The following is a 24,248-nucleotide window of genomic DNA, read 5'->3' on the forward strand; positions in this document are numbered from 1 at the left end:
AATATGTGTCATTTTTTGTATACCTTCTTAAGCAATACAGCTGGTAGGTGGGAAAACTGATTCCTTTGCAATTGTTTGAGTGTCTGCTCCAAAGTGTATTTAAGCAATAGAATAATAAACATTTATAGATATTCAGCTCCTTTAAATACTGTTCTGCTGCATTAATTACAATAAATTAGTATGCAATAAGTCTTAGGGAGTTAAAAATAAAAAATAATCCAATCAATTATTAAAAAAGGTGATATGAGAAAGTTCCTTGGCTAGCATAAAATATCCTGCTCATTCTTTTGCTCTGGTTTCACTAAGCAATCAGATTAATTTGCATTAATCATGGGTCACCACCTCTGACCTCTGAGAGATTCAAATTTAATTTTATTCACTACTCAACAGGCATGCCTTGAAGATTTAAATTTGGTGTATATTTATAGCAATCTTCAGATTAAACTGAAATCTGGTCTTGAAAGTTGGAGGAAGAAATTGAGTAACCTGACATTTGACCTGAATGGGTAGCAAAACTTATTAAAAATGAAACAAAGTTCCACCCTGCATTCATTACAGGGTATGGCAGGTTTTCATGTCATTGTTTCAAAATGTGGATAATATTTTTCTCGGTCAGTGTATTAAAAATTATAGTGATGGAAATTCTGTTGTTGGCACTGCATAGGGTAGTCTGAGACCTCATGTTCTCTAAAATTCACTGATCAAATAAGTTTAGAGAGACGCAGCTTACTCTCTGTAGAGTTTTCATAGCATCAAAGCACCGTCACTCCGAATAAAGCTGGCATAAAGGTTAGCTTGTGCCCCTGATTAGCACAGAACTGTACTAGGATGTAGGTTGTTCTGACCAGCATAGTAATGTGTCTGATGGGTCTTCTCTTCCAGATGTGCTGATAAAGGACTCCAAGTGGACGAAGCTGTATTTTGGAGAGGGCCAGGCAGCTCTTTCCTTTACCCATCTGAACAAAGATGATGAAGGTTTATACACCCTGCGGATGGTTACAAAAGGTGGAGTGAGCGAATACAGTGCATACCTGTTTGTCAGAGGTAAACTTTTCATCTGTTTCTTGAGGAGAAATTAAAAAAAGTAGTAGAAAGATTAGCTTTATTAAACAATCCCATGTAATAACTGAAGTACAAAAGAAATCCATACTTGTGGTATTTCATAATAATTTGATTTATATAGTAGTCTGTGCTAGAAAAAACAGTCACCTTAGATGAATGGGGAGCTTCAAGAGGAGCATGCTCCTGAGGACATTTTCTTTCCTGAAGAACCAGAGAAATCATTCTTGTGAAGAAACAGCTTGTTCCTTTGCCGTCTCCTTTCCCAGTAGGAAACAAACATCTCTGCATACTACCAGTCCTCACTGTGATGGTTTTAGCTTTAGTGATTGCCAACTGGGAATGAGCCTTGCTGGGCATTCTCATATCCTGTGCCTGGCCTTAGGAAGAGGCACAGGAGAAAGCAAAAGAAATATTCCCACCGCTATACCAGTCACAGTCATCTCAATAATCAGAGAAAAGAAGCAAAGTAAGAAATTAGCTCACTGAAGAAATACAGTTTTCACAAGGGACATAGATAAAAGGAGGTAAATGTATTGTAATAGAATAAAGGTCAGAATTTTCCTTTACATTTGCATCCACAACTCTCAGTGAAGTGAGAATGAGCTTTCACATGCACCTGTGAGCAGAACTTAATTTTCACTTTTTTATTTTTTTGTTGAAAGGTGAAAATATCTCTGGCTAAGCAGTTCTTTCACTTTCCTAAATACATTGGACAACACCCTTGATGGTGGCAAACTGGAGCAGCCCCACTGAAGCCATTGGAGCTGTATTAATTTTAAACTTTGTTCTTCTTGGAAATGTATTGGAATATACGTGTCTTGCAGAAGTGTCATCCAGACAGTTTGTGTGGGGTGGAGGGACATGAATGTTTTTTCGGGGGGCTGAGATCCATCTTCCTCACAGGACTAGTGCAAGGACTTCATCAGCTTTGCAATATGTCCTGAACAAGCCACTCTATCACTCTGATCTCATTGGAAACAATTTGCTAAAGCTATTTCCCAATTACCTTCTAAGAATGAAAGTACCCAGGTGAAAAAGGCCCACTATATAATAAGTTTCCCAGAAGTTTTTATTGTAGTGGTGGGTCAATTTTAGGTACTTCTATTATCCATTTTATACTATGTTTGATCCCTTTGAATGCACAGGACCCTGGACTTGCGCTGTGTCTTCTGGAGTCTCTAGTGTCCTCTGTTGGCGTTCCTCTTGCTTTTCTTCATGTAGGCTGTGGTCTGATACTGAGCACCAGCCACCTCACAACTGACTGTGATTAGACTCTATAAATTTAGACTATACACAGGGTGTTTTTGTGTTATAGAAAGAGGGAGGGAACTTCACATGTTAGAAGACTTCCTTAGGAGTTGTGGGTCCACATCAGTCAACACCTCCCCAAATGAAGCCATGTAAGGGTATCTTAATGGTGGAACATTGATTACATATGCCTGTTGTTATTGTAAGACTATAAATAAAAAGTAGGCTTAGAAATGTACCAGGACTTTGCAGATTTTTTATTCCTTAAGAGATTTATTTTCCTCAGCTACATTTTCTTTATTGACTACCTTGGTCTGATCAGTAACCCACAGCTTTCGGTAGGAAAGAGCATCAAAAACACATGGGGTAGTTAGTCTTTTAATTCTCATGAAAAGTAATAGGTGTTTGATGCCTAAACTGCTTTTCTGTCCTCAAAAAAGTCCCTGAGCATTTTTACCTATGTGGAGATATAGACACTGTGGGCCTATTCGTTAGTGCAGTGAATTAGCATGTAATGAAATCTTTGGGCTCCCATTCATATAAACAAATAGCACAGTGAACTGGAAATCTTCCCATTTGTCTTTGTGATAGATTTCAGAGGAGTCAGGGTCAAAACTGATTTATTTTTGTTTGTGGCCCAGATGCTGATGCATTGATCGCAGGAGCACCAGGGGCACCGATGGATGTTAAATGCCATGATGCTAACAGAGACTATGTTATTGTTACCTGGAAACCACCAAATACAACCAGTGAGAGCCCAGTCATTGGATATTTTGTTGACAAGTATGTAAACATTGGGATTTTAAAAATTTTGTTCATTGTCAAAAACATATATATACTGAAGAAAAAAAATTGGCATTATATTCTTCAATACGTGGGTTCTTTAGATATATTTTTACAGGCCCGTGGCACTGGAACTCGGTTGCCTATTGCATTAAATTACTAGATTGTTCCCTGGCAAACTTTTAGCCCAGACGATCTAGTGCCTTCCCAGGCAATTCTGGCCACAGTCTGGGAGTTAGCAAGGGCTAGGGGCCATTCCCAGTAATCATTTGCAGGCAGCCACATTTTATCAGACACTAAAAGTGTTCAATAGTATGGATGTGGCCAAATCAGAGAATGAGCCCTGGCAATATTTAATTTATAGAAGCCAGAATCCATGGGCATCTTGAATTAGATTTAGTCTCTTTAATCTGTATACTGCAAAAGCTGAAATCTTGGAGTTATTACATTATCTTTTTATTTCTGCCTTAACTGTGGTACACCAGGAGCTCAAGGCATGGGCTCCCAGGAGCTGGTAGTTTAAATCAGAATGGCAGTCCTCTCTCCTCCAGTCTGCTTTGCACTTTGGGGTTTCAGCTCAGTGCAGGCAGCTGGGGAACAGGGGATCCAAGTGCTGTTTTGCATGTCTCTTCCACTGAAGTGCATGCTTGCCCCTTGTAGCCAGAGCAGAACATCTGATCCTTAGTGTCTGAAACTGTCAGTCAGCAGAAACATTACTGAAATTATCTCATAATGTATACTGCTCTACACTTAAAAGCAACATTTGCAGCTCATTGCTATTTGCTATCCTGTAATTTGGTTGAGTTCAGTGACAACTGTCTGGGAATTGCTGGAAAATGTTGACTTGTGAATGGCAGTCAGTATGAGGAAATTTAACTTAAGCCCTGGGGACTCTACCATTTATATCCAATTTGCACAGTGCATAGATCATGGGAGTATTTCACCTATTTTGTGTATAATCTAGTCAGCTGTGCCTTTTGACATTTTGCTTGGATTACTGCAGTGCCAAGGAGCCCTTGATCATGACCCTGTTTTTCCTGATACTGTCAGGTCAAAAGGCAGTCTTCCCCACTAAAGTTTATCATAGTAGGACACAAAACAGATATATACATACAAAGGAGCCAGTATGAGGTCATGACTCTGCTTCTTGATGACTTCTACACTCTGTGGCACAACCATTGTTGGAGGGAAACACACAAAGATGCTTGCTTAAAAATATGACAAGAAAGAGATGGAAAAGATTAGGTGAATGTTGCAATTTCAGCATGTTCTGTGGAGATGTGTGTTAAAAATAAAAGTGAATAACTTGTTCTTTATATGACAAGGAAGAGAACCAAATGGAAGTGGAACAGAGAGTTGGAAAGGCCAAAAACCATGCAAGAAAAATGACCTTTGCAATTACATTATGAATAAATATGAGCAAGGTGGGAATTGGTCGTCTGATCAGAGGAAAGAGTGTATAAAGTGTGTGATTTTCATTAAAAGGTGTATGGTTTAGTTCCTAAACTTAGTGAGGATGACTTCTGTGATTCTGACTTGGTGTGTGTAGGATCGTATATATTTATTGTGGGATGATACTGATAAATGCTGTCTTCTGCTACTCCAAGATGTGAAGTAGGTTTGGAAAACTGGGTCCAGTGCAATGACGCTCCTGTAAAAATCTGCAAGTATCCTGTGACTGGTCTTCAGGAAGGACGGTCTTACATATTCCGTGTGAGAGCAGTGAACAGTGCTGGCATTAGCAGGCCTTCTCGAGTCTCTGAACCCGTTGCAGCTCTTGACCCTGTTGACCTGGAGAGAACACAAAGTAGGTTATGCAAGGTTGAAACAGATGTTGAATATTTGAATTTTTTTTTTTTTTTAAGTTTCTGTTTGCTTAGTTAACCTAAGGACCCGAGTTTATTTCTTCCTTTGATTGAATATCTCACTAATTTCATGGTGGGGAATGTAGCTGGAATGGCAAAGTCCATACAGACAACTTGGCAGGACCTTGGGACTCCGTCTCAATTCTGGCTGGTTTTGCTTAGCTTTAAATATGGACACTCATTATCACAAGGAGCAATATTTTCAAAAAAGCTATGCCCTGGAAGCTTGTATCATTTGTATTGGGAGATAGGCCCTCAGATCATCATAAACGTCTACATTTGCTGGTAGTAACTTCTGAAAAAGCTATTGAATATGTCTGTTTTAGTTAAAGAAAAAGTAAAAATTGTCATGCAAATTCACTGGCTCATAGACTGTTGTATTTATCCGCATCTTTTTTCCTCAGTGAAGCACCAGTACTGGCACAAAGCCCCTATGCTACAGGTCGGGGGGTCTCTGATATTATGGCTTTTCTGGCAGGTGGAAAAAGTCAATCTATTTAATGAACAAGTTCTTTCTGAAAGCTGGTCTTGTGCTCAAGGCCACTGCAGACTGCAAAGAAGCCTTATGAGAGTTTCTCCATTAAAAGAGTAAGCTGGCTTGCTCTGGGGAGTAGTTTTATTGATTTAGCCTTGTCCTAAACCCCTGTACAGATTCCATATATCGTGTACTTGCACATCTTCTGGTTTATGTGCTCCTTTTACTCAGAGGGGAATTAAACTCATTATGAAGACTGCAGAGCACTGCCCCAATGTTGCTTGTAAAGTCCGAGTTGAATATGCTGTGTTTCCATTAGCTTTATGATTAATTCCTATAACAAAAGGCCAGTTCATGATACAATTGTTTACTAATCTGCCACAGAATTGAATCCATCTGCTGTGACTATGATTCCTGCTTTTTAGCACATCTTTAAATAGTACTGTCTTATCACGCTCTGTTTTCCTATGAAAGTGAATGAACTAGTGTATGACTGTGTTGACTCCATCTGGGGAAAGATTTAATAAAAGAGTTATAGAAATGGAAGTATACGGGCTTTTGAACAGGTGATGAACAATAATTTGCAAAGTTTGTAAATACATTAAACTGGTTCAAGAAATTAATTGAATATTTTGATTAACAGCTATTCATGTGGATGAAGGGCGAAAGATTATTCTCAGTAAGGATGACCTTGAAGGTATGTAGCATTTCTATGATTTCAGTCCATCTGTTTATAGTCCAGGAATCTAGCATTATAATTAGAAACATAGCTTGAAAAGAAATCCACCTAGTGAGTAAACTTTTTGTAATAATAAATAGAGATATTCTGGCTTGCAAGGCTGAGAGAACACAAATGAAAGGTGTGGTCTGAAGGACAGAGAACAACACCCTCTCAACAGCACTACTTTCATTATGTACTGACAGCATCTCCTCAACTTTTTGCTTTGGCTAGTTCTAAGCTGAGTTTAAACAGCTGAACATTGCATTTGATTGCCCACATTTCCCTTCCTCCTGTCCTTCTGGGAGGAATAAATACAGCTTTTTTTAGACTGAATTAGACGATATGAGCAAGTTATTTCCATTTTCATAAAAACTTATTCAATCCATCCCAATTCTTTAATTAATATATCTATCTGAATAGAGAGATTATTCTTAAGGTTAAGTTTATACACTAAATATTGCTTTTCCTCAGGAGAACTGGAGAGATTACTGACAACTTTTGAGATAAAGCCTGAATTTCTTCTGTCTTTGGTTGTTTCTGTATGTGTAGATTTTTATTTTTTTTTTAGGCTTGGATAATGATCTTCTTTTCACTTAAAATGTCAAAAATATTTAGTAGTAAAACAATTTTCTGTCTACTCTCTTCCACCAAAGGTTATAAGCTGTAACTCTCACTCTCTTCATGAGAACAGGTGTAGTTTGAGGGAAAATCAGACATTAAATGGTTTCCCCAGTGCATGGGCAGGACAGATGAAGTTTCTCTATTTTTACAATGGTACCCTAAATGAATTGATATGTGTATTATAGGATCAGAATACATTTGCCTTGTTTGGCTTCACAGAACATACTCCTGCTCTCAAGATTGTCTGAGAATGATTAGAGGCATTAAATGGCCACTGGCATAAGCATGAAAAATGGTATTTGGATTTCTGTTACATGAATATGCATATTTAATAAAGGAGTATGAATATCCAAATACCATTTTTTATATAGATCATTACTTTAATCTGCAAGATTGGAGACCATTTCTGAAAAAGTGATCTCATAGATCACAAATGGATTTCCTTTTTAGTGCCAGATGACCTTCCATTCTGGGAGAGTAGGCTGTACCATCATGTTATATCATTACAAATTACATCAGCTTTGGGGTTTTCAAGGATGTAAGAAAACATGTTGAGATTTAGTTATGTGAAACCAATTGGAAACCTTTTGACTTTATGCATTATGCTGTGAAGGATTATTGTAATTTTCTTGACTATGTCAGCAATTTTCTCTTAAACTTAGTTGATTCATGTGCCTTTATTAAAGAAAAAGTATATTTGTAGGAAATCAAATAGAGAGAACATTGAGAGAACATAAATTTTCTGTGGATATGTCAGTTTGCTTTAAAAAAAGTCTGGTTTTGATTGGGAAATGTGTACAATGAAATAACTTCAGTGTACATTTTGAGCCTGGTTGGTTCTACAGATGTTTATAAACTGTTAAAACATCACTTCCATGATTTACAGATTATTATTGAAACATTTTTCTCTTTTTTAATGTCAAATCCTGAGCATTTAGAAGATAAATGATCCTTGCTAGCCTGAGAAGTGGCAAAATGTACCTTAAAAGAACAAAACTTTTTGCTTTCTTTATTGCAAGCCATAAAAATAAAATATTTGTAGGTATCTTCCAAGTTGCTATTTCTGACCTATTACCAAGAAGAACCTTCTTCAGGGCTGTGTAGCTGTGCCTGAAGTGGTCCATCATAGGTCTGAGCCTCTCCTATCTAGTGCTGTTTTACACCATTGTAATTCCTCTGATAGCAAAACTGGCTTCTTCTCACACTGCGGTGTGTGAACGTGACCACAGAGGGCCACAATGAATTCCTCCAGCCTGGCCCAGGGTACACTGGTCCTGCCTCATGTGCCTGATAACCCTGCAGAGTGAGTGGGGAGAGGGGTTTGATCAGGCCACACCAACTGGTGGAGTCACCAGAGGGCTGGTGACATAGTTTTATGTCTCTGATCCACAGTTTTTAGAAGTGCTTTAGACTATACGGCTGGTAATACCATCACATTACAGGTTACATTGCTGATAAGTTCTGCTTCTTATTCTGCTTTTCACTTTGTTTTAAGCTGCTTTTCTCCTTACTATATTTCCCTTCCAGATATCTTCTTCTAGTCTAATTTCTGGTAATAACTCTTTAGACTTCTGTCTTTGATCAAAAAATATCTCTTGTTTGCATATGGTGAGTAGTTTTTTTCCAAGGCATCCTGCCCAGCAGATAGAAGTAATTCAAATGTGATCGAATCAAAAAGGTGTGACAAATGCACAGGTTTTCAGGAGGCATATTTAACTTTTACTGAAAAAGTAAATAACTAGCTTTTAATACTGATGCTTTATTTCTCAAAATTTAATTGAAGTGAGCAAGTGAACTGCATGGATGATATTGTAGCCCCTAATAGCTGAGCATTGCACTGCAGGGTTGGAGTTCAGAAAGATGAGCTGTAGCATGAGTGCTGACCCAGGAGTTAATCTGCTGTTTAACACTCACTACGTTTATTACTCTTCTAGGCGATATTCAGATTCCAGGCCCTCCCACCAATGTACATGCTTCAGAAATCAGCAAAACATATGTTGTACTCAGCTGGGATCCACCTGTTCCCCGTGGCAGGGAGCCACTGACGTATTTCATTGAGAAGGTACCGTCCTGGCATTCAGTGGCATTCAGCTGTAAGGTGTTTCATTGCTGAGTGCAACTACATTCAATTCATTTTTAGAACTACAGAATGAACACTAAATCTAACACTTTTTGTGGTCTCGCAGGATTTGGTAATGGGGTATTAGAGAATCATGGACAATCAAATGTCTTATTACATGGTTTAATGAGCATTGAAATTCAAGGTCCAGGGAAAAGGATGCCCCTGTGCTATTTGCTTACCACTGTCTAAAATGAGAACAAAACTACACGTGTAAGGTAGCGGTTTAATGGAAAAGAACCATCTTAAGATTTCACAATCCTACAGGCAAGACTGGAAGTTTGCACTCTGCCTGTGTTAAAGGCACGTTTCTGGTTGTCCTGTGGTAGAGCAAGGAATAAACAGTGACTCATAATTTCATCCTCACTTTCCTTTTCGCAGGCTTACAGCACCCTCTGCTATACCCTGACATTTCCAATTTATTCCCTGTAAGGTCAGCGGAGAAGCACATGCCTATCTCAGGTTCACTGCTCCCTGGTAGTCTTCATGGCTGCCTTTCTCTTCCCTTTGACTTGACAGGGGACTTCAGTCATCACAGTGGGAGCGGTTTGTTCTTCTCCCATCTAGGCTACTAAGATTTAGATAGATCTGTCCTGGAGCCAGGTTTCTAAATTAAGTGTGTTGGATTACAGCCAGAGGTCATAATCTTTCCTCCTTGCTACGAAGTTTCCCTGGTAGGTAAATTGGCCACATACCTGACCTCTAAAACTCTTACATGCAAAGCTATACTTAGTTTTTATGAATTATGCCTCTAGCATATGCCCCTCTCTTAACGATCCACAAACACTAAAACTGTCCATAAAACTGCCACACATTCAATTTGCATCTTGAATATTGTGACAGCCTTTTCTCAGGCCCTTACCATGCAATTTTTTTTCTTCTCACATCTGTTCAGCACATTCCTCCAAAGCTCATTTCCCAGCCAATCATTCTGTTCACATCACTCCTCTTTTCACAGCCCCCATTTTGTCTTTTCCTTCTCAGTCCCATCAAAATCTCCACTTCAAAACACCTTTATAGCCCATCTCTACATTCTTCATCATCCATTGACTGCTGGATGTTGAACCAATAGGTGTAAAGTGAAGTCCAGTCACTAGTTAAATTTTCCAGCAAGCATGTCCATGATTTCTCCCACTTTGCCTTTCACATTCAAAAGACGTAATGAAAATTTCTATAGAAATAAGTATCTAGGTTTTTTTTCTATGCAATAAACCAGCATGTTTTCCTTTTCTACACTTGGTTAGTTGAATTTCATTCTACGTATGAATTGGAAAATATATGTATCTGCTTGTTTAATGGAAATACCTTTATACAGCTCCAGAAACAGTATAGAGCAATGGCAATGATGAACAAACAAGCCTTAATTAAATGCCAGACTTACTGAGGGAAAGTGAGAATGAGGACTAAAAGGCTATTATTAGAAAAAAATGTTCATTATACTAATTAATACCTGAATCTAAAATCTTTTTGCATATAAATAACTTATATATATGAATAGCTCAGTCAGTTCATAGGTGAATGTTTGTTTTTTGCTTTCCACAGTTACCTGTTAATTTGGAAAAGCAGAATTTCTAATTAATTTATTTCAAATAAAGAAGACTCAGTCCTGAAGAATAAAAATGTATTTTTAACGCTTCAAGAAATATAAAACAGAAACGAGTATGCTGTATAGCAATGTTCCCTCAAAATAATTAACAGATAAATCAAATCAAACTACAGACTAAAATGTGATTTTGATTCTTTCCTCTGAGAAAAAGAAATGCAACAATTAATGTTTTTCATGCCCAAAAGTAAAATATATGGCAAAATAATGTTTATTTCATATTGTCCATCTTTTTATTATTAAGAAAATAGATGTTATGTTTCTTCTTTCTGTTGAAAACACTAGGTGGGTTCAGTATCTATGAAAAAGATTTTGATATATGGGCGCCAGCTGTTTACATTTTTATTATTTATCTATAGTAGACCTCGTTATATACAAGGTAGTTTCCAAGCACCCATGAAACACTGTTCCTCCTCTGAGAAGTTCACAGTCTATCAGGTTTTGTTCCCAGACTTTCTGTTCCAAAATTTTGTAAACATTTAACTTGTATGCACCTTTCTGTGCTTGAAGGAAATTTTATTTAGGCTATTTACTGGGCACTTGGGTTTTCCTAAAACTGCTGAAAGATTCCATGACTAATTTTTGTTTTGGGTCAACAGTTTATCTGGGGAACCTAATGGACAGCAGACTTCTCTCAGAGTGCTGGTTGGCTGGCTCTCTTCCATGTGCAGTTGTGGTGATGATTAGCTCATCTGCTGCACTGAGACTATTCAAAAGTAATTATTTCATTCGATGAATGCTTTTAGGGACATGACCTTACTCAGCAGAATAAGTAATTATAAAGTAGTGAGTAAAGTAACATCCCCCTCCCTACCTTTCTGCAGAATTTGGATTAGGACTTGCTTGCTTTATAGCGAACCTTTGGGTGTTCAAGTGAGTTTTGCAGGACAAGAGAGTAATTCTTTAGGGACCAATCACAGTTGACAGTCGTGGCCCTAGCTGAAGGCTAGCTGTATGTGCAAGTGTGCATATATTGAAGTCTAGACAGGCAGGGAGACAGTGAGGTATTCAGACATTTTTGTAGAGTAATGGAATGCATGAGCAATGCGAATTTGCATATGTTAAAGAGAGGCATTTGAGAGTGATCCTTCTCTTATAGCTCTTAAATAAATTCATGACAGGATGCAATAAGCAATATGTTCATTTTTTGACAGTTAACAGAAGTGATTCACAGCTTTTTTTTTTTTTTCCTGTAGTCCATGGTTGGCAGTGGAAGCTGGCAAAGAGTCAATGCACAGGTTGCAGTAAAATCTCCTCGCTATGCAGTGTTTGACCTTGCAGAAGGAAAATCGTATGTTTTTCGAGTCTTGTCAGCAAACAAGCATGGCGTCAGTGATCCATCTGAAATCACAAAACCTATTGAACCACAAGATACCGTTGGTAAGGCATTAACTGTAAGGCATTAATGTGAAATACAATTGATATTTTATGAAATGGAAATAGACAACTCTCATTATAATTAGATTAGTATAAATCCAGTAATAGTAATTGGATCAATTTGTGTTCAATACTGCGAAGGATTTCAAAAAGACCAAGATGTTAAATTTTAGAAACATTCCAAAATTTTCCTAATGATCACAAGTCTCCTTGCTGAGACCAATAATTGTTAAAAAGTTAAATTAAGTTTAGTTATTAATTCTTCAAGAGTGCTCTATTAATGTGACTTGTCAAAAAATAGGATAATACAGGTTAATTGCTAACTTAGATAATTATATTGTCTGGCTCAGGTAATTATATACTACCTAATTCCCTACACTTTCAGCTAGATAAGGTAGCCTTTCATTTCTTTCTTAGTATTCTAAGTTGCAAATTACTGCTGGTGTAGAATTCCTGTGGCATGCAGGAAGGATAGGGGAAGATACATCTACATATTCAGTGGTGACTTTCCAAATGAAAATGAAGTGTTTATCTTGGGGCCACATTCAAAAACACAAGTGAAAATTTAGGGAGTGGTTATTCATCTTGTTGCTCAAATATTTGATTTGTTCTTGCAGTTTTACAGAGGTCAGATATAACAGTCCCGTGTATTGACAGCTGTCACTTTAAGAGCACATATCTTACAAGTACACTTGCTAGCTACAAATATAAGAAATATTTACAGTATCTGATATACCATAGTTCACTAAATGTTGATAGATATAGCCTTCATAATGTTTCCCATAATTTTAAAAAATATAATCCATCACCTTTAGCTTGATCTGTAACTATTCATGATGAAATAAAAACATCTTTTGTATTTATGTATTCTTGATTTGATGTCTCATTAATGCATATAAATTATTTAAACTATTCAACATTCCCCAAGGTAGGGAAGAAAAATACTCCATTTATTTCACTTAGTACAGAAAATAGGCTATCCCTCAGGGGTTAACACAAGACGTTCTGAATAAATCATAGCTATAGCTGAAAGCAGAAAGCAGAAGATGCTATTTTAAAGAGAAACTGCAGGAGTATTTTCAGAGATGGAGTTTACCACCTGAGCTATAATACATCAGACACACATGGCTCCTTTTAGTTGCCTGCATGTAGTGCCATTTGACATTCCTGAGGGTAGCTGAGACAACTTCATGGGGATGGCAGTCATTACACAGGAATTATGGGTAACTTTCTCTCTTGAGCAGAAACTAAGGATGGATGCGGTATCCTAGGCCATCCAAAATGACACTTAATATTATGCAATTGAATTGAGTGGTAAAAAAGTATTCAGTTTGAGATTAACGTCTAAATTTAGGTGTTTCCATGTAGGCATCTACAGATGCTGTAGATGTCTCTGCTCTCACTGCAGCAACTGGAGCCTGGAGGATAAATTGGCTGATGTTGCCCTAAGTTGCCCCATGGCACGCAGCTATGGAGTGTCTACATTGGGGTGAGATGAATCATTTTCAGGACTCTACCAACCACTGAACAGAGGCTCAGTTTAATTGGCCAAGCAGACATCTAGTACCTTTTCAAATACTTCCAGTTTGCCACTTCAGAGGGGTGCAGGTATTCAGTATCTCCTGAGTCATATCTGGCAGCTCCTTGAAGAAGTCTCAAACACTTTAAAATGGCCCTAAATGAATTTGTTTGGGTAACTGAATTAAGCCCTAGCTCTTTGACTATAAGTGCAGCTTATAGAACATGCACTTGTATACAGTTACACATAAAGTCCTAAATATAGGTACCTTTACCTCAAACTGAACCCATTTGATCTTACAGACTTACTGCATAAAGTACAATAGTGTATAAGTATTATTTTTTATTTTGAGATTGAAAGACTAAGTGAAAAAAATGCTGCCTTTCTTTTGTTATATGCTGCTTGTAGTTCCCCAAAGCATATCAGTCTGAGGAAGCTAAAACACCTTCAACAGGCAAATGCTGGATGCCTCTCTTAACCTACCGTGAAAGGCTGAGACACTGCCTTAGTTCCTTACATTGTGAAAGCTCAGATAGAAATTTTATAGTGTACAGACTGTGTGTTGGCCCTTACTAAGATTTTTTTTCTGTTTACATCGTGATGTTTCTGGTTTTATTTATGCACATTCAGGGTATTTAGACCAATATAAACCAACAGTGAACTTTCATTGCATGTAAAGTGAACTGCATACTATGCTACCTTGGGAGAACTGTAGTCAACAGATTGAAGGAAGCTTTATCCACTTCTGCTTGATGCTGCTGAGGTTATCCTGGACTATTGGTTCCAATTCTGGCTCCCTTAGTCTAGAGGGATGGATGTAGAGGAACTGGAGAGGTCCTCTGGGTGGCAACCAAGATGGCCAGGGGCCTAAAGGTTGTGACCAGTGAAGAGAGGTGAAGGTAGCTGGGCTTGTTTTGTTTGGTGACTTACAAAGAGGATGGTGCTGAACTGCTCTCAGCAATGCCAGATGAAAAAAAAAAAGAGGCAACAGCCATAAGTTATAGCTTAGCAAATTCAGGTTGGACATACTCTCTTAGTGAAAAAGGTGCAAGAGTGCAATGCTGAAAGAGGTTGTTCAAGGAATCTGTGAAATCTCCATTGTCAGAAGTTTTCAAGACTCAGAAAAAAATGTGACTAACAATCCAGTTTAGTGTTGGTGATAATCCCACTCTCAGCAATAGGTTGGGCTAGGTAATCCCCAGACATCCTTTCCAACCAATGTTCCTATGCTTCTGTGAAATCCATCTAGCTAAGTTTGGCTAAACACTCAGCATTCAAACATATGCTTAAAGTTGTCCTGAAAAGCTGGCCTTTTCTGAATTGGGGTTGCCGTTAGTTGACTGGAAGGCACTATTTCTTAATACTCATTATATCATACCTCTAGAGTTTATGTGCATTTCCTACTGATGCAGTACTACTACAGGGACATAAGCTATACATAAACCTCTTATTTGAGAGAGAACAGTCAAGAGAGAACTTCTGAGAGAGAACATTTTCATATCTGTGTGCCTTTATCCACACTGATACTTGAAAATATGTTCTCCTATAACTCACTCCTCAGAAAACCTATATAAAATCAGACAAGTATGGACCCTCATAGCTTGGAGTAAGTTTACTCTAAGTAAACAAATAGAAAAATGAATATATTTGTACACACATATATAGAAGTATCCAGACTTATAGTGAAACAAATATACTAAAATATATGTCATATAGCAATATTAACATGGTAGGATAACTCACAGCGGTAGTGATTAAGTACGATAAAAGTATACAGTGTTGCATCTACCTCAGCTTACTTTTATTTTTGCGTATTTCATAATAGTATACGTTTTCTTTCTTTTTCTTAGTCGTTCCATCTACACCTGGTCAGGTAGTGGCCACAAGGAATACCAAAACATCAGTTGTAGTTCAATGGGAAAAACCAAAACATGAAGAGGATTTATATGGCTACTACATTGACTATTCTGTGGTGGGATCAAATCACTGGGAACCGAGTAACCATAAACCTATTAAATACAACAGGTATTGACAATACTTCTGTATTTTGGGGAGGTTTGAAAACTGTAGGATAGTTCTAAGCCAATTTACATGCTGAGCAATGGTGTTATCATGGAAGGTGAATGTTGAATGAATGTGAAGAAAAACAGCCTGCAGACTCTCAGAGCTAAGCTTTTCAGATTGCAGGACAGACTTTTGCTGCCTGTCCCGCCCCCCCCCCCCCCTTTTTTTTTTTCTCTCCAGAGAGAAGAGTCTTTTGGCTGTTCCATGACTTTGAGTTATAAAAGCAGGTTCTAGAGACATGATTCTGTAAGTCTTGGACATGAGTAAACATAAAATAAATGCCTTTCCTAAAGTCTGAATTATGTTATGGGGTAAACAGACCTGATGCACATGAGGAAGAGTATGAGAAGGAGAAGGAACTCAGAAGCTTTCCCATAGTCCCTGGACATCAGGGCAAAAGGTCAGGCCACGTCTGCTATAAACATGGTGAGGAAAGTGCTTCAGCTGCTGACACTACTGTGCAGGAAATCCAAGTGTCCTGTCCCAGAAACATCAGGGCTCACTGACCTGCTACATCTAAGGGCAAAGGAGAGTAACCCATGTTTCTAGTTGCCTTGTCATGATGCTTGCCCTGTCTGTATTTCTGATGATTTCTTACTCCCTCCTGAAAATATCACACTTCATTGTGTGATTCTCCAAGTAATTTCCTTTGTGACAATCATGCTTACTTTTATTGGAATCTCTCACCAAATGCAGAGTTTAGGTGTGCAATTTATATTTTCTTATGGATATATAACAAGCACTAAACAAGCATGTTTAGTGTATTTTGTCAGTTATTAATTAATTTTGAGTGACTGTATTCTGCTGAATCCTTTGATCAAGTAGTCAAGGAATTTGATCAAAGAAAAAGTAGAGACTAATTCTTGGTCAAAGGGATTGGGACAACACAAAAATAAGAAAAAAACATTTCATTTGTTCATGTGTGAACATATCCTACAATAAGATATTTCTGACTATCTGGTACAATAATTACCTAGAACCTCAGATCAAAACTGAAAGCTATTTTTGATAGTGACTCTGAAAATATAGTGAAACATAAAGTCCCTTCCCAAAATAGATTAGAATTTAGCAAGCCAAAGTTCAGAGGGAATATATTATAGTTTATCTGACTCTACCTGGTAGATCAGTACTAGCAATTTAATGAGTACTATGACTTTTGTTCCAGTGTCCCATCCAATTATATTGTACTACATTACGTCATTATATTACGGTTTCCCTCTTAGACATATTTTCCTTTGTGAACCACTCATGAAGTTGAGCTTTCAGATTGTTGCCAAGATTTCATGTTACAGCACAGAATGGTTCCTATAAAATATATACTAATACGTGATGTTATTTTTTTTTTTAACCCAGGTTTGTTGTTCATGGTTTGGAAACTGGAGAGCAGTACATCTTCCGTGTGAAAGCTGTGAATGCTGTAGGATTCAGTGAAAACTCACAGGAGTCGGAGGCTATAACAGTACAGGCAGCCCTTAGTAAGTATGATTCTGTGTGAGTCAGCTTCTTGTTTCTTGAATGAGTTACATATTTTCAGCAATCAACTCCCTTGGTCTCATTTGCTATAATGGTACATTTTGCAGCCATCAAGCACATCCCCTTAGTGATGCTTATGCTCTGGCATGTGCTGTTCTAGAGAAAAGACATTGTTTAAAAAAAGTTATTCGTAATGCCTGTTAGAAATACTGGGTCAGATTCGCTATAATGACCATGTTGCCTTCTGCTCCTCAGCTGTAACAAAGAAACTAAATATGAAGTTAGACAAGTAGCTTCTGGGTGATCTGGAGTGGTGCAAATCAGTGTAGCACAGAATGTTCTCCATTTAGTAGAGTTTCAAGAAACTTTTTTACTATGTGTCTGAACCAAACAGAAAATTCCCTTTAGCTGCTCTGGGTTGGAGCACAATCTACCTCCTCTGGTACCCTGCAAACACAATTTCAGTGTAAGAACAATCCGTTGTGCAACCTTCAATGGGAGTGATGCACACTGCGTGAAAGGCTGGGTAATTACTTAGAAGAGAAAGTACACGGAGCTGGGCTACTATGGTCCAATTTTCATTTCTGCACAGTTTCAGTTTCATACTGAAAAATTTAAAATAGAACACCTTTTCTCCACCTGAATGGCCTCCACCTCTTAGAGAAGACCACCAATAGGCATACTTGTCAGAAGTAATAATCTAAAAGATTTATAATTCAGAATGGCTATTAGAAGATAAATTTGGATGAGAAGATACTGACAAACTTACTTTATTTGATTTTTTTAGGAAAAAGTGTGTCTCATATGGGTAGGTGGTGCATGGACACTTGTACATATATCACCCCTATGTCGTAAATGTACTTGCACCTTTTATTTTGTCACTGTGTGTTTCAAATATGTGGGTTGCATGGGGTATGTCACCAAACACAGAGCACATGGATCTTACACACACTTACAGGATGTGGATTGCTTGTATCCATTTTGGCCTTAACAGGAATTTAGCAGGACTATTTATAGGTGACTTACATTAGCATGGATGGAATTTTTCTGTAGTTTTGTTTTAAGAGCATTTATAGGAGTTTGCTGTGGTCATTCTTATTTACCAAGAAGTGGTAATAATTGCAAAGGCCATGTTTTATGGCCTCTGAGTATGACGCCACATTTGAAAGAAAGAACAAAAGACCAGTTCTGCTGATTACTATCTGTTTTCATGCTGATCACTAGTACAGCTACAAGATCAGGGACTGTATTAAAGGCCTCTGCTAACGTATTCTTTTCTGAATGAGGTAAGTCACATTCTCTCAAGTTATGCTGGTAATTCAACTGAAAATATCAGATGAGCTTTAGGGGCAGGAGCTTAGCCTGTACTGACTGCAGCACAAGAGAGTCAAGAAAGGGCTAACTCCAGGCAAACTTTCATGTACAGACGACAAATACAAAACTGTGCTTGCTAGAAAGGGTGTTTGCTAGTAGTACAGGTGTAAAAAGCTCAGGAAAACAGTTTTCTTCCTAGAGATGAAGATACTTTGGTGACATTTCTGCTACTGCTACAGATGGGAGTAAACTCATGCAGGTAAGCTCATGAAGGAAATGTCTCTTCTGCCTCAACATAGGTTAAGCTAGTGAATGTCTAAATATTTTCTATTTCTATTGTTTCAAAAGCTTCCACATTTATGTTTGGAGATAAAATTAATGTTGATTAGCAGCTTTATAACTACTTTGTTACCGATATGCAACTGCTAGCAGTACGCCGCAGAAAACAAAAGCAATACAAAAAGTGCTAAACAACTTCTACACTGCATTGTTTTAGACTCTGTCCTAACACTCAGGTTGCTTATTTCCTTATAGCTTGTCCGTCATATCCTCATGGTATCACACTTCTGAACTGTGATGGTCATTCAATGACTCTTGGCTGGAAAGCACCGAAGTACAGTGGAGGTTCACCAATCCTTGGTTATTATATGGATAAAAGGGAAGCTAACCATCAAAACTGGCATGAAGTAAATTCTTCCCTTATTACCAGGACAATTTATACGGTTGGTGCTTTTTAATCCTTATCCTTCTGGAGTTGTTTTGTACTATTTCTTTGCTTTTGGCAGAGTTCTACTTTCTTGCACAGAAATTCTTTAAATACTTACTACAAAAAAACCAGGCCCGTCCATTGTGCATTTTGGAATGTAGCAAGCCTAAAAACTGGGGTATAGCATCAGTGCCATCCCCTGCTATGAAATTCTAAGACCGATAAGGCCATGCAGATGAGGAAATTTTTGAGGAAAAAGGTGTGAAGCACATTTTTCACAAAGAACAAAATGAGCTATAAAATGCTTCATAAACTATATTCATTAATGAGCACTATATGTATCACCACTGTAATAACATGCAGAGAAAGGATGGAAGCATTTAGCAGGATAGAAGACCATGCTGTCTGTAGAACTGCAGACTTGTAAATGACATAGAGATGGGCTGAGGACAAATATAACTTTCCCTGTTCTTACTCTCAAAATCTGCCTTCAGCTGGAAAGGGAAGTATATTAACAAACATAGCATTATGCCTCATCGCCTCCTTTCCAGAGTACCAGAGAGATGATTTTAGTTTTGAAATAAATTACTTCCGGTTGCACTTACAATGTATTCAATGTTTCTTAAAAAAAGGAAAATTTTGATGTGAACTTCCATGAGGAACGGTTAGGAAGATAGGATATAGCAAGTAATTAATCAATCTGATGCTTGTTAAGTTAAACAATCAGATTTTATTCCCAAATTCTTCTTAAAATTGTTTCCACAAGTCAGCAACTTTCCTATAAGCCTCAGGGCAGAAGTAAGTCTTTAGCAGATATTTGACACTAACGTAGAAAATAATGCTGCAGATGAGCTCAGGAAGAACGTTTCATGCAGAGAAGGCAGCCGGTAATACTCAGGTGTATGTATGCTTGTGAGGGAGTTTATGACTGGCATCTCTGACATAACAGATGGATGTTGAGAAATAAAAAGGGTGGGTAAGATAGGCATGAAAGGGCAATACTAAGCAATGCTTTCCAGATATTTTCATTTTTAAATGTATTTGTAAACAAATGAGTAATGTAAATTAAGGGAAACCATTCAGAGTTTAATTAATTGGATACTTAAGTCTCAGTCCTGCCAGTAACTGTATTTGTGCCTGAAGGTGCATCTTCATACATTAGTTTGAGTGACTGGAATCTGAAATACTGATGGGAAATAACAGCAAGACAGCTTTTAGTAGCACAGAATATTTTATGACATGCTGCAAGCGGAGAAGGCCCTGAGATATACAGTACAGTATTGGGCAATCACTAAAGGTTTAACCCTCTCTGATTAAATAATTCTATGGGAACCCCACAAATATTCTTTCCCTTAAAAACCTGGGATCTCAAAACCATTTTTACAGGCTGAACTGTTATTCTTTCTTGTGAATCACACTATATAGCTCTCTATTTTCAGGAAATTCTGTCTAAATTGTATTAGTGCCTGACTTTCCCTAGTTGACATTGTTTGCATTGGTCTTGTATTTGATGCTGTCCCATCATGTTTGTTACCATCCCATCATATGCTTGTTACTATTTAAAAAGTCACACCAAAATAATTTTTTGTCTCACATCTTCCCAGAGAATATAGTTATAGTTTATTTATTGACGAAAATACCAAACTGTTCAGTATCTCCACTGGAAGTGCTACTCTCAGCTGCCTCTTTCTCTTGGGACATATGCTTAAATATAACTTTGGGAAAATTATGCAGAGGACCGAGGTGTAGAAGCCTTGTTTAGTGTATTTAGGTGTTCTGGAAGAGGAAGGATGGAAGAGGGCTGCTACCATGAGGTGCTCAGGGTGTCAAGAAGATTATGCCTTATAGCTTGTCTACCTTGACCTCAAAATCTGAGATGGTGATGTGGTGATGGACTCATTAGATAAGTCAGGGTTCATTTATCAGGGACATTTGCAGAGGTGTAGCACGGATTCTGGTTATCTTATTTCCAGTGCTTTCTTCCTCACTTTGTAAAGGTAGGTAATATTAAGAGAAAGACACGTACAAGCCAGAAAAAATTACCAAGAGAATCTTTCCCAGAGTTATACCAGCACACTGTGGAACTAATTGGATTGGCTTTTCCTTTAGTTTCCTGTTGTTTTCTTTTCTTCCCTGGTCAGTCCACTATGACCTCTTTAGACCAAAACACCATTTGAACTCTTACTTAAGTGAATGGCTTATGAATAACTATTCGTAAGCAATGCTATTTCATTCATAAGCAAAGGTATTTCATGTTAGAACACTCACCCATAAGTATCTGCTAGTGGTTATTCATTGAGCGGGTTCCCTGGACCTTTGCTCTAACCTTTTACAGCCTCTCATGCCAATATATTGAGTGCTGTTATTCCTAGGATGATGTGGCTGAAACATGGAAGTACAACATATATCTCTGCCGTGTGTTTGGTTTAAGAGTAAAATCTTCAAATTAGATCCTTCCAGTACTCCAGCACAGCAGTAAGGCCTGATAATTATTTAACCAATGCTTATTGTCCTGGTTTCAGTTGGAATAAAGTTAATTTTCTTCCTAGTAGCTGATATAGTGCTGTGTTTTGGATCTAGGATGAGAATAACGTTGATAACACACTGATGTTTTAGTTGCTGCTAAGCAGTGTTTATACTAAGTCAAGGACTTTTCAGCTTCTCATACTGCCCTGCCAGCGGAGGCTGGAGGGGCACAAGAATCTGGGAGGGGACACAGCCAGGAAAGCTGACCCAAATGAGCCAAAGGGATATTCCATACCATATGACATCATGCCCAGTATATAAACTGGGAGAAGTTGGCCAGGGCACACAGCAGCTCAGGGACTGGCTGAGCTTTGTTCAGCGGGTGGTGAACAATTGTATTGTGCATTGCTTGTTTTGTATATTCTATTCTTATTATTGTTACTACTACTATTATTATTATTTTCCTTTCCTTTTCTGTCCTATTAAACTGTCTTTATCTCAACCTGAGGTTTTTTTTTTTTTGGGGATTCTCTCCCCCATCCCACTGGGTGGGGGGCAGGGAGTGAGTGGCTGCATGGTGCTTAGTTGCCAGCTGGAGTTAAACCACAACAATTATTTTTAAGTATTTAATTTATTAAAAGAATATAAATCATAGCTTTTGATATGTTGAATTGTTTTCTCAAAAAAGGTAGAGGATCTGACAGAAGATGCCTTCTACGAATTCAAAGTTGCTGCTGCAAATCTGATTGGAATAGGTCAACCTTCAGATCCCAGTGAGCATTTTAAGTGTAAAGCCTGGACTATGCCAGAACCTGGTAAGCCTATTAGTTCCTCATGAACTTCACTTCAATATAAACTCCTTAAAACACAGTCAGGGTAATGTTCCAGCCAAACTCTGCTGGATGTCTTTTGGTTAATTTCTGCCATATTACCTGTTGAGATTGCCATTGCTTCTGAGATCTCCTAGTAAAAGCTACCTCCACATCCCGACTAATGACATTGAATGTCCTGGGAAGTGGGTGACCTTTATTTAGCTTGCTGAGTGTCTCCTTTCACTGCCCACATCAGCTCAGAGCAGGAAGTCTTCAGCCTTCAGACTATCTCTATCAGCTCTTCACCCTCAGTCCTACAAGCTCCACTTCACCCTCAGCACCTGTACAACATATAGGCATCTCTGCACCATAATTGCAGTCTATTAAGAATATTCCTGGAGTTTTAGACTCCAAAAATATAGTTTTCTGCTCATAAATAAGACACAACAGAGGCCTGTTTCTTGACATAGAGGCAAGTAGCACCGTGTAGCTCACACTTTACAGCTCAAGTCTCCCACTCTCAACTAGTGTGCCCTTATTCATGTGTTTCCCCTAGATTCCCCTAGAACCTAGGTGTTACCTGAGAGATTGTTATTAGCCAGGTGTTAGGACAAATGTGCTAACAAACATACAGTAGGAATGACTGCGTGCTAGTGCTTAAACCTGTGTTTAGGTTGTCTGTAATTTAGCAGTGTAGATGCAGCTGAAGACTGTTAATTGCAATGCTAACTGTAGAAAATGTTAAATAAGAAGTATTGTGAATTCAGGACCCAGGGCAAAATAAAGGTAAACTTTAGCCTACCTCATGTGAGCATATGAATTTGTGCCCAAATGTTAGACATCTAGGGAATTGGTTCCCCTCAGTAATGCTCAAGTTCTGTAAATAAACTATGAAAGGGTTTTTGAAGGCCCATTCTGCTTATTTTATACTGCCCTCGCTCATACCAAGCAACACTTTTGCTGCAGCTATTTCTGATGTCTGGTACTGATTTGCCTAAACAAAGCGTGTCACAGTACAGCCCGTAACAGAAACACAGGCACCTACCACTTTAATATATTTCTACCTTCTTTTCCCCAAAATGCTGTAAAATACTGCTGTGTTGTTAAATCAAGTTCTATTTATGACATTGAGCTTTGGTATGCAATTAAAGATCCATTCTAACACTTGTTTATGTCATCAGGAGCTGTCTGACACCTACACACATCTGTTTCATGCATAAATGTTCATGCAGTTATGTTCTCAGTAACGAAAAAAAAAATCCAACCCCTCAATCTGGTTTTGTAAAACTATTGGAATTTTCAGTGATTTCAAAAAGGCATAATTAGCATAAGGCAGCAGGAAAATTTCAGTTTTCTTTTCTATGCTATATGAAAAAAGTAATTCTTGCCTGGAACAAGAAACAATTTGGTAAGATCATGGAATTGTTTGCTAGGAAAGACTATCAAATGTCACCCAATTCAACTTCTTGCCCACATGCAGGATCAGCTATACCTATCTTGTTGACAGAGGCTTGTGTAATCTATCCTTAACGACTTATACCTATGAAAAAGTCCAGGTTCTTTGGATAGGATCTGTGCCTAATCTTACTATGCTTACAGATTAAAAGTTTTTCTAATATTCCTGGATCTTTCTTCCTGCAATTTAAGCCTGTTTGCTTCTTGTCCTGTCGTCCAAGGACATGAAGAGTTTATTCTTTTCCTCTTTGCAACAGCTTTTCTATGTGTTTAAAGACTTTATCAGACCCCTAGCTTTCCACTTAAATTAACAAAAACCAGTTAATGCAACCTTCCCCATAAATCATGTGTTCCCTATCTCTAAATAAATAAATTTTTGCTATTCCTTGAACTTTTTCTAGTTGGTTCATATCTTTCTTGAATGGCAGGGTGCAAACTGGAGACATTATTTCAAATAAAGATTTTTCAGTGCTGATCAGAGAAATGATAACTCCACACCACCTACAATTATTTGCCTGCTTACAAATCCCCTTTTATTTGTCTTTTTTAAAAAAATTACACCGTT

The 24,248-nt window shown here is 37.9% G+C and overlaps 1 protein-coding gene across 3 annotated transcripts in view; it reads left to right on the top strand.

Moving 5' to 3' along the window:
• Window positions 1-24,248, top strand: part of MYOM2 (myomesin 2) — a 79,717-nt gene that overhangs the window by 25,629 nt on the left and 29,840 nt on the right. For 2 of the 3 annotated variants that reach the window (XM_069805924.1, XM_069805926.1), the window contains 11 exons: window positions 883-1,044; window positions 2,952-3,093; window positions 4,701-4,900; window positions 6,077-6,130; window positions 8,710-8,837; window positions 11,694-11,877; window positions 15,244-15,418; window positions 16,811-16,932; window positions 17,718-17,738; window positions 18,779-18,966; window positions 22,105-22,231. In XM_069805924.1, the coding sequence (XP_069662025.1) occupies window positions 883-1,044; window positions 2,952-3,093; window positions 4,701-4,900; window positions 6,077-6,130; window positions 8,710-8,837; window positions 11,694-11,877; window positions 15,244-15,418; window positions 16,811-16,932; window positions 17,718-17,738; window positions 18,779-18,966; window positions 22,105-22,231 (1,503 nt within the window). The remainder of the gene's footprint in view (window positions 1-882; window positions 1,045-2,951; window positions 3,094-4,700; window positions 4,901-6,076; window positions 6,131-8,709; window positions 8,838-11,693; window positions 11,878-15,243; window positions 15,419-16,810; window positions 16,933-17,717; window positions 17,739-18,778; window positions 18,967-22,104; window positions 22,232-24,248) is intronic. The other variant, XM_069805927.1, reaches the window with a different exon arrangement.

Source organism: Haliaeetus albicilla, chromosome 18 (assembly GCF_947461875.1).
Source record: "Haliaeetus albicilla chromosome 18, bHalAlb1.1, whole genome shotgun sequence".
Classification (NCBI taxonomy): Eukaryota; Metazoa; Chordata; class Aves; order Accipitriformes; family Accipitridae; genus Haliaeetus; species Haliaeetus albicilla.